Here is an 11,413-nt window from a genome sequence, read left to right on the forward strand (position 1 = left end):
AAAAAAAAAAAAAAAAATCATCATATCGTTTAATTTTGTGTAAGTTCATTGAACAGAAAAAAAAATGTCATTATCATAATGTGGAATTTTGAGATGAGACGACAAAGTTCAAAACCATCACGTAACATTATCTATAAGACTATGAGTTTATGACCTTCACTGCATAAGCTGATTTGGTCCAACCTGACAACTAGACTTGGTCAGTGATATTTCTCTATAAGACTATGAGTCTATGATCTTCACTGCAGAAGCTGATTTTTAGAAATGGCTAAGCCAGGAGAAAACTTGAGAGACAAATCGAGATGGAGCCTTGGAGGCATGACCGCTCTTGTGACCGGTAGCTCGAAAGGACTCGGGTAAGTCCACATTCTCCTATCTTACTTACTTTTCTAGCTCAATGCTTCTCTCATTTCAATAATAGATTTTTTTGTGGATCTTTTCATGCTATTCCGATGTTTATAATCGAGACAACCCTAAAAAGAGTAAAGCTTAATGATGTATCAACTAAAATTGCATGTGCGCTATAACAGAGAAGCTGTGGTCGAGGAACTAGCTATGTTGGGTGCAAGAGTTCACACATGTGCCAGAGACGAAACTCTGCTTCAAGAATGCTTACTTGAATGGCAAGTAAAAGGGTTTCAGGTCACCACTTCCGTATGCGACGTTTCTTCTCGTGACCAACGACATAAACTCATGGAAAATGTTTCTTCTCTCTTCCAAGGAAAACTCAACATCCTCGTAAGTTGATGTATCATAGCAGGATCCATATGGATCTGAAAAAAATATCAAGTGATTATGTTGTGCGATCATTCATTGTGTTTGGTTTGGGTCTATATGTAGGTAAACAATGCGGGAACGGGTATATGATACTAGGATTTTTGTATGTCCTAGCAGGTTCAATTAACCTTATGCAGTTGTAATACTTAAGGTGTCAATCCAGTTGGGAAACTTTACTATCACTCAAGATGCAATCAGGATTTCACAAGTCAAGCCAATTCATTGAGAGTGTTTTTATCTAACAATCCTAGAATGATGAAAATGCAATACGGAAATGAACTACAGAAGTAGAAACGAAAATGTATGGCAAGAAGTAAACAAAAGTAAAAACAAAAACTATTCTAAGCATGAAGAAAGGAAACAGTCTCAGGAATGTAATATCAATCAAGAATATAAAAGTCCTAAGGATGGGAGTAATTGATGTCAGTGGAGTATCCTAGTCTACATAGTGTTTAACATACGACAAGCAAACTATCCCTAAACAATGAACATCACAACTTAGCTAATCCAATCTCTTGGCAAAATGTACTAAGACTCAACCACTTCCATACCTAGCTCTCGCTAGAGAAACATGGTTGAGCAGGCATGACAAACAAGTTCATTCACGTCAACAAACATCCTAGACAACTAATCTCTTAGGCTAGGAACGTAAGTCTCTGGCACTAGTTGGTCAGACATTTCATCAAACACCTTTTGGGTGTGGAAATGTCTCGAACCTAGTTCCAATTGATCAGAGAGACTAGTAATTCTAACACTAGTCCAGAAGGGAATCATACAAATCAAAGCTTAAACACCCTACATCCTAAGATCCTCCACCTAGTCTATCCCATCCCCAAGAACCTTAACACTACTCAGATCCGGAAATCATCACCAAAGATACAAATCCAGAAAACATTGAACCAAGCATAATAGATAGATAGAAATGAGAAGAACAACTTTGCAGAAGAAATCAAATGCAAAAACTCAATAAACTCCAAGATGTCGGATTACAAAGTCTGAGAACGTTTTTAGGTGGCTAGGTCAAACCTTAGAAAAGAAAACGAGATAAAATATAAGATGTCTCTGCCAAGACTTAACAAAACTTATTTATAGTAAAAACATGTAAATCCTTAAAACTTAAAACAACAAGGTGAAGCGTCGGTTTGGGAATCTCCTGAAGCGTGTAAGACAGAACGTCTTCATGACATGTGCATCGAGTCGGAGTGGGCGACAGTGGCTCGATTGCTTGGGTGAGAGTGGCTCGATTTGTTTCGCTGTGAGTGGCTCAATTGGTGTCGCTGAGAGTGGCTCGATTGGTGCGGCTGAGAGTGGCTCGATTGGTGCCGCTGAGAGTGGCTCGATTGCTTGGCTCGGAGTGGCTCGGAGTGGCTCGATTGCTTGGCTCGATCGTCTGCGTTTCCGACGTCTCCTAGACACCTGAAATACTCTGAAATGCACAATATATGCAAGGATGATGCAAAAACTTCCTAAACATGCAAAGTGTATAAAAGAGGTTCTAAAATGATGCAAAACGACTAGTTATCGTAGCTAAATGCATGACAAATACATGCTAAGGAGATGCAAAATATAGACATATCAAAGATCCATAATATGCATCAGAGAACTCGGTTTCCACATGTCCCTCAATCTTCGACTTAACACTGCTATCGGAACAGTTCGCGCGAGAACCTTGACCACCATACAGTTCTTCCACAAACCTCCTTCTCAATTGTGATCACCGGTTCCCCATCCGCCCCATTAGGGAACTCCAACCTCACTCTCTCCACAACAAACTCATCGCCAACCACCTCCTCCGGGACCAGTCTCCCTGTACTAGACTACCCATATCCTTCCTCACCCAGACTCCTGGCTTATCCGGTGGGTCACTCGGAGGCCGTTCCCTCTCACCAATATCCTCCATAGTTGCATCTCGCCAGCCATCCGTCGAAACCCTAGAATCGCCTCCAGAGCTCTTTTTTTTTTAATTTTTTTTTATGTGATGTACATTNTTGGTGCCGCTGAGAGTGGCTCGATTGCTTGGCTCGGAGTGGCTCGGAGTGGCTCGATGGCTTGGCTCGATCGTCTGCGTTTCCGACGTCTCCTAGACACCTGAAATACTCTGAAATGCACAATATATGCAAGGATGATGCAAAAACTTCCTAAACATGCAAAGTGTATAAAAGAGGTTCTAAAATGATGCAAAACGACTAGTTATCCTAGCTAAATGCATGACAAATACATGCTAAACAGATGCAAAATATAGACATATCAGTATAACAAAGCCGACTACAGAATTTACAGCACAAGATTACTCGTTTCTGATGGCTACAAATCTCGAGTCAGCTTTTCATCTTTCACAGCTCGCACATCCGTTATTAAAAGCTTCGAGTTTAGGGAGTATCGTGTTGATGTCCTCTGTTGCTGGAATTGTGCATACCGGTTCATCCATCTATGGAGCAACTAAAGGTACATGTATATATTCAAACAATGAATGATGCATCACGTGCTGAGACTTAATTAACTAATGTATGTGTATATATATAAATGCGTGTTTTAGGAGCTATGAATCAATTAGGAAGAAACTTAGCATGCGAGTGGGCAAGTGACAACATAAGGGTTAACTCCGTGTGTCCATGGGTCATAGCAACTCCTTTAGCTAACGATGTAAGGCCAATAATTAGAAACAATACAAAGATCTCCTTGATAAATAAAATTATTACATGACTCTTTAACTTAAGCCAAAGATTATATATTATTACTTCTTAATTTTAATTTAAGGGGAAAATCTCTCAGGGTCTTAGGGATGAAGAATTTGGAAAAGCAGTGGAGAGTAAGACACCAATGGGGCGTGTAGGAAACGCAAATGAAGTCTCATCGCTTGTGGCATTTCTGTGTCTTCCTGCAGCTTCTTATATAACAGGTCAAACCATTTGCGTTGATGGAGGTGCCACGGTCAATGGCTTCTCTTTTAAGCCTCAACACTAAACCGTTGATTGTTTTGTTTTCGTTTGTAATTTCTTAAGTTTATTGAGTTTTTTTTTTGGAACCATAAACTGGCAATATCTAGCATCTTGAAGGAGACCTTTTCTTTTGTTAATCATAAACAAATATGTAAGGCGAGCCATCAGTCTATCTAGAATTCATCCTATCTTTTTGTTCCTAGTTTGAAGACACTTCTGTATCAGTTGTTTCGATATATCAAACTCTAGTTACGTTGAATAATGTAAGATAATGATTTATTTGGTGTTTTTCAAGTTTTCATTTAAATAACATTTCAGTGAAAATATATATTTAATGATCCTTTAAACTTTTTAATGTGAAATAATTATTCTTAATATTTTTAAAATAGCAAATAATATTTATATTTCACCTGTTATATTGAACTAAATAGCGTTTAACATATAAAAATAGTGTGTTACACAAAAAAGTAAGAAAAATGTTCTTATATTACTTGTAATTCAAAAAAATAACATGTTCCAAAAGAAAATAAAGGAAGTTCCAACATGAATGAGCATGAGAGAAGAGAGAGAGTAAAAAAGAAATGAAGAGAGAGAGAATGAAAGAAGTTTTCACGTGATTGGGCATGAGAGAAGAAAGAAAAAAGGAGTGAGAGAGAGAATGTTATTTATGTGAATAAGAAAATGACATGATATTTAAAAAAAAAATAACCTATAGGTATAAGAGTAATTATATACGTAGTCCATTTTTGATGTAGGAGAACATGAAAAATGTTGATATGACATGATTATTGATCTCATTTGATCCAATCTATTTAGTTAAAAAAATTTATCCAAACTATGTGGAAATGCTATACAAAAATTTGACAAGTAAACTTGAATCAATTCGATCCAATTATATATTTTCATATCATTCAAAATTCTAATCAATAATAAATATGTAAACACAGAGAACAATAGAGGTTCTTCACCAGATTAGTAATTAACCTCTATTGTTCTCTGTGTTTACATATTTATTATTGATTAGAATTTTGAATGATATGAAAATATATAATTGGATTGAATTGATTCAAGTTTACTTGTAAAATTTTTGTATAGCATTTCTACATAGTTTGGATAGATTTTTTTAACTAAATAGATTGGATCAAATGGGATCAATAATCATGTCATATCAACATTTTTCATGTTCTCCTACATCAAGAATGGACTACGTATATAATTACTTTTATACCTATAGGTTATTTTTTTAAAAATATCATGTCATTTTCTTATTCACATAAATAACATTCTCTCTCTAACTCATTTTTTCTTTCTTCTCTCATGCCCAATCACGTGGAAACTTCTTTCATTTTCTCTCTCTTCATTTCTTTCTCACTCTCTCTCTTCTCTCATGCTCATTTATGTTGGAACTTCCGTTATTTTCTTTTGGAACATGTTATTTTTTTGAATTACAAGTAATATAAGAACATTTTTCTTATTTTTTTGTGTAACACGCTATTTTTATATGTTAAACGCTATTTAGTTCAGTATAACAGATGAAATATAAATATTATATGCTATTTTAAAAAATATTAAGAATAACTATTTCATTTTCTTCTATGGTCACCGAATCTTTCACTTCTTCTATCTAACACTAAAACAAAAAGGGTAATTATGTTTTTTTACTCCGTAAAAAACGTGGACCCATTGGCATTTTCCTATAAAAAAATGTTTCAATGGTATTTTGTTTATTTCACTCCATATTAATGTTATTTGCTATTATTACCCTTTAATTTATTACCTTCTTTACACCAATTGTAATGGCTAAACAGATTTACTTTTCTCACACTTACATTTTTTTACTAGTTTTATTCGATTATAAACATATATTATATATACATATAAGTAAACTAGAATTGAGGGAAAAAGTAAATATTATTAGAAAATTGTAAAAATTTTGAATAGTAAGCCATATATGTATATAAAAATATTATACATAATATTATGAGTTAGTAATTAATTTTCTTATTGAATTAGTTCTAGTTCTATTTGTCACAAGTGGGATTCGTTAGAAATTGTAGCAATGAGTATACATATGGTTTGTTAGTTGTTACTCTTTTGATAATTATTGTTGACATAGAAGACTAGACACTTTTTCACCTAATAATTTGATAAATAAACATCTTTTTAAAGATATTGGTAAAATAGACAATATTTTTTTTTCTTATCTAATTCATATCTCTATTATAGTGACATTTAGTAATAGAGTATTTTACTCTTTTTATTGGTTTGTGTGTAAATAAAAACAAAATAATAATTTGGCCTAAAATATATCCAATAACAAATGTATCTTTATACTAGTTCATGAGTTTTTTATTTTATATTTAGGCTATAGTATTAAGAGAGGAGTAGGGTTTAGATTTTATAGCTTTGAGTTTAATTTTGAAAATTTAAAATTTGAATTTTCTATTTCACATTTAGAGTATCGTTTTGAGAGAGAGGTAGAGAGAGGTATGATTTAAAATTTAATTGTAAATCATGATTTTTTTAAAAAAATTTAAAGATTATGTTAAATTTGGAAACTATTTCTTTTTTTTTTAGGTTTGAGTTCTCTACTTTACATTTAAGGTGTTGTTTTGAAAAGGGGTAGGATTTAGAATTTATAGTTTAAGGTTTAATTTTAAATCATGGCTATATTTGAAACTTTAGAGATGATATGTTCAATTTTGAAACCAATTTTTTTAGATAGATTATGAGATTGTAGAGTTACTAGCCTGTAAATCAATCAAAATCACAATACAACACCCCGAGAAAGTACACCATACCCAAATGGTACACCAGACCTAGATTGTATACCATACACAAATGGTATATCAAACCCAGACTAAGTTGATCAGATGGTACACCAACCCATATAGTACACCAAACTCAGATGGTACACCAGACCCAGATGATATATCAGACCCATATGGTACACCAGACGCAGATGGTACACCAAACTCAAATAGTACACTAGACCCAGATGGTATATCAAGTTCCGATAGTACACCAGACGCAGATGATACACCACCCAAACGGTACACTATACGCAAATGGTATACTATACAAACTCAGATGGTAAACGAGACACAAATGATATAGACCTAGATGGTACATCACCCAAACAATACATCAAACCGATATGGTACATTATATGCATATGATACACCAAACACATATTATATACTACCTAAATAGTACACCAAATACAGATGGGTCAAATAGACACAAATCGCAATTTTAATTGATTGCTATTAATTAATTCGGTCTAACTACAAAAATAATTGTGGACTCACACATAAAAAAATATGTGGATATATTAGTCGTTTTGTTTTATTTTTGTCCAATACTTTATCTAACAACCCCTCTATCTCACAAAATATAAAAAATACCTGTTCTGCAAATTTTATTTTAAAAATGTCTATTTCTCAAATTACTTTTAAAAGTGTCTATTTGACTAATGGACTCTTATTGTTCTTATATCTTATTCGTATGGTTTGTTTGTTAATGGACGACCGGCTGTCCATTTAATTTTCTCCTCTCGATTCCCGAGAAACTATGGCCAGCCAGGAATACCCTACCATGGGTACGTATGGTCGAAGTCGAACAGTTAGCAATAATTCAAAACTATTGTTATTAACTATAGAAGGTTTCAAAATTCAAAACTATCACAACTAGCTAGTCTATTTAAGATCTATGATCTTTCGTTGATGAAAGGTCGTCACTGGCTGAAAACTAGGAATGGCAACAAATTCTAGATGGAGTCTTGGAGGCATGACCGCTCTTGTCACTGGTGGCTCTAAGGGCATCGGGTCAGTCTCCGATTTCATAGATTTTTCTATTATCTTTTATTGTATTATAAGATATTTACTTTTCTAAGAACTAACTATGTTTGTGTGAGTCATGAATAGGGAAGCTGTGGTGGAGGAACTGTCTATGATGGGAGCAAGTGTCCACACATGTGCCAGAGACGAAACTCAGCTTCAAGAACGCTTACGTGAGTGGCAAGCAAAAGGGTTTCAGGTCACCACTTCTGTTTGCGACGTTTCTTCCCGTGAGAAACGAGAGACACTCATGGAAACCGTTTCCTCTCTCTTCCAAGGAAAACTCAACATCCTTGTAAGTATACATTTATAAGTTTCTTCACCTCGGGCTATAGATCTACAAAAACCAGATCATGTTGTGTCTATATAGGTAAACAATGCGGGAACGTATATATCCAAGCCGACCACAGAGTATACAGCAGAAGAATATTCGTTTATAATGCCTACAAATCTCGAGTCATCTTTCCATCTCTCACAGCTCGCGCACCCTTTGTTGAAAGCCTCTGGCTCAGGGAGCATCGTGCACATGTCCTCCGTAGCTGGAGTCGTGCATGTCAATGTTGGATCCATCTATGGAGCAACCAAAGGTACTGTATATACTCTTCAAAACAATGTCCCAATTGTGTTATGATACTTACATATAACTGAATACAAACTCATTTCAGGAGCCATGAATCAGCTGGCTAGAAACTTAGCTTGCGAATGGGCGAGCGACAACATAAGGACTAACGCTGTTTGTCCCTGGTTCATCACAACTCCTTTGGTTAACGATGTAAGGCCAAAATAATTCTCCTTACTACGATGAAAATAGAAAGAAATTATTACTTTTAATTTTAAGTTTTAACTTATTTGAAAATCCCTCAGCTTCTCCATGATGAAGAGATTAAAAAAGAAGTGGAGAGTAGGACACCAATGGGGCGTGTTGGAGAGACAAATGAAGTCTCATCGCTTGTGGCATTTCTTTGTCTTCCTGCAGCTTCTTACATAACTGGTCAAGTCATTTGCGTTGATGGAGGTTTCACTGTTAATGGCTTCTCCTATCAGCCACATGCTTAATACACATGTATGCATGTGGTATATAAAATATCTTGACGCTCTAAATGTCGTGGTCACTATGTAACAAATGAAAGATTTGGTGGTGGCAGAGGGATAGGGTCCGGTTTCTTTTTTGTTTTCTCTGTATTTATTCTTGTGGTGAATGAGAATTTTAAATATCTAAATAATATTTATCTGCTGTTTTTAAACATGTTTTCTTTATTAATTTGAATCACATATTACATATGTACCAATGAACATCCATATACAACTAATAATTAAGGGGGTGTAATGAATTGAAAAGTGATCAGCTTTTTCCATTCGCATGTATAAGACTTATATACGCTAACAGATTAAGAAATCCGTTATTTCTCTTCATCCTCTTCGTCTTCATTCTAGATCCTGCTGTTTGGTTATCATTTTTTTTCATGGAATTCCGATACATTCTTAGACAATCATTGGTCGCGATTCATGTGTTACATCACAATCACAATTCACAAACATCTACATCTCCCGTAATAGGAGATAACATTTTCCGTGGTGCAACCATTTTCTGATTCGTGTCTTATATATTTTTACATATAAGAACTTTTTAGGAGCACATTTTTCTCTTTTCATCTCTTCTCTTCTCTTTTTGGCAGTATCCCATCTTTTTCACGTTCCTTGATGATAAACTTGATGGTGCATTTTATTTTTAGTGAAATAAATCTGCAAATGAAACTAATCCAGATTCCTATTTTCTCAATTTGTGTCTATTTCCTCTTGGAAATTTTGCGATTCTCAATCTGTATTCATTTTTCACGTGCTTTTTCTTATTAATAATTTTCAATTGTGATATTTCTTTTGTCATATTTTTGGATGTTTCAGAGTTTCCAATAAATAGTCAAGTCAATCTGCATAAATGCTTTTTGTAATAAAAGTAAAATTTTAATTAGTTTAAAGTGATCCTTTAATCAATGTGTTTATAGATGCTTTCTGTTTTTAAGACGTTTTGTCAAAGATGCTGGATAGGTCGGCTGTGAACAGAAAATTTGGCTTTCACTTAAAGTGTAAAATCTTGCAACTTACTCATCTATGTTTTGCTGATGACATCATGGTGTTTTCTGATGGTAAGGCTAGCTCGCTGGACCGAATTTTCAGTCTTTTTACTGAGTTTGCAGACCTCTCAGGTTTGCAGATTAGCTTGGAGAAATCCACTCTTTTTTTGGCGGGTGTTACAGGTTCAGTTCGGGAAGAGATTCTTCAGCGGTTCCCTTTTGCAGTAGGTACTTTACCTGTTCGGTATTTGGGATTACCTCTCTTAACCAAGCAAATGTCTCTGGATGATTGCCTCCCTCTGCTTGAAAAAGTATGTTCCCGTATACGAGCTTGGAAAAATTGGTTCCTTTCATATGCTGGCCGAAGGAGGTCTGGGGCTCAAATCGATTTTGGAAGCTAATAAGGTCAGTTGCTACAAACTCATTTGGTGTATTGTCTCTGCTAGCTCTCTTTGGGTGGATTGGGTCAAACGGGAGCTTTTGCGGGATGAGTCTTTCTGGTATGTCAAGGGGAATATGACCTCTGGTTCTTGGATGTGGCGGAAACTGCTTAAATATCGGCTGTCAGCGAGAGACTTCTTTCGTAAGGAAGTGCGGAGTGGTACCACTTCCTCTTTCTGGTTCGACCATTGGTGCCCCTAGGTCCTTTACATGTTGTTTCAGGGGACTCTGGGTTTAGTAGTCTTGGTATACGTCGTACTGCTACGGTTGCCGAGGCTCTTGGTCATAGGCGGCGTCAACACTGTTTGCTTATCTTGAATCAGATTGAGGACGAACTGGATAAAGTTCGCACTCCGCAGCATAGCGATGGAGCAGATGTGGCTCTTTGGCGAGGCCTGGGAGATAAGTTTCGTCCTAAGTTCCTCACCAAAGAGACTTGGACTCAAATTCGTTATCCGGGGACTCCACAATATTGGTCCAAGACGGTATGGTTCTCCAACTCCACCCTAAAGTATGCTTTCCTCACTTGGCTGGCTGCTCTCAATCGTCTAACCACGTGTGATCGCATGTCTGGCTGGACGGGGGTGGTCTCAACACGTTGTGTTCTCTGTTCTGATCCGTGGGAGACGCGGGATCATCTGTTCTTCACTTTTTCATACTCTTCCAATGTGTGGGTCAATCTTGCAGGTCCCTTCCTGCAGTTGCCTTATACGTTGAACTTTGATGATATTCTATCGCTTCTCTCTGGTCATGCTTTTCCTCCAACTAGTCGTTTCATTCTCAGATACGTTTTTCAGGCCACCATTCACTTCATCTGGGGTGAACGCAATGGTCGCCGTCATGGGGAGGCTCCGAAGTCTCATGCTCAACTCGTCAAGCTGCTCGACCGTGTCATCCGCAACCAACTGTCAACTCTCACCGTAGGGGATTCCCGACCAGATGATGTTTTCGGTGTTTGGTTAGCTACACGCTACTAAACACTGTTTTTTTTTGTTTAATTTAAAACTGCTCTCACCTTTGAAGTTGCAAATATTGTAAAGGCTGAACGTTATTTTTTGGTTTGAATAAATTTAACATTCATTCAAAAAAAAAAAAAAAAGAGAACCTCTATTGTTCTATGTGTTTAAAGATTTATGATTGAAAGTTGAAAATATATCTAATCGGATCAAATCGATTAACCATACTTGCCGTAACGTCTTTTGATAGTATTTCTAAATAGGATTTATTTAATAGAATAAATCATGTTGGGATCAATCATGTCTTTATTTAATAGAATTCCTAAATAAAAATGTATTGCATAAAACTTTTTATCTAATAGAATTTTTATTTTATTTTATTAGAATTA

General features: G+C 35.7%; 3 protein-coding genes across 4 annotated transcripts; all 3 read left to right on the forward strand.

Moving 5' to 3' along the window:
• LOC104700591 (tropinone reductase homolog At2g29170) lies at nt 183-959 on the forward strand. Of its 2 annotated transcripts, XM_010416124.1 has the most exons (3): nt 183-356; nt 531-738; nt 841-959. In XM_010416124.1, exons 1-3 carry the CDS (start codon nt 265-267, stop codon nt 865-867), a joined length of 327 nt encoding a protein of 108 aa, XP_010414426.1. In that variant the 5' UTR covers nt 183-264; the 3' UTR covers nt 868-959. The 2 variants fall into 2 exon arrangements, with proteins under 2 accessions (XP_010414426.1, XP_019083075.1); XM_019227530.1 differs by having other exon boundaries at nt 531-941.
• Nucleotides 2,955-3,871, forward strand: LOC104700592 (tropinone reductase homolog At2g29150-like). Its single transcript, XM_010416125.2, has 3 exons — nt 2,955-3,222; nt 3,314-3,420; nt 3,550-3,871. The coding sequence occupies exons 1-3, from the start codon at nt 3,078-3,080 to the stop codon at nt 3,739-3,741; spliced, it is 444 nt and encodes a 147-aa protein (XP_010414427.1). The 5' UTR covers nt 2,955-3,077; the 3' UTR covers nt 3,742-3,871.
• LOC104700593 (tropinone reductase homolog At2g29290-like) lies at nt 7,390-8,780 on the forward strand. The gene is made up of 5 exons (XM_010416126.2): nt 7,390-7,543; nt 7,643-7,850; nt 7,926-8,142; nt 8,221-8,327; nt 8,420-8,780. The coding sequence occupies exons 1-5, from the start codon at nt 7,473-7,475 to the stop codon at nt 8,609-8,611; spliced, it is 795 nt and encodes a 264-aa protein (XP_010414428.1). The 5' UTR covers nt 7,390-7,472; the 3' UTR covers nt 8,612-8,780.

Source organism: Camelina sativa, chromosome 7, assembly GCF_000633955.1.
Source record: "Camelina sativa cultivar DH55 chromosome 7, Cs, whole genome shotgun sequence".
Classification (NCBI taxonomy): domain Eukaryota; kingdom Viridiplantae; phylum Streptophyta; class Magnoliopsida; order Brassicales; family Brassicaceae; genus Camelina; species Camelina sativa.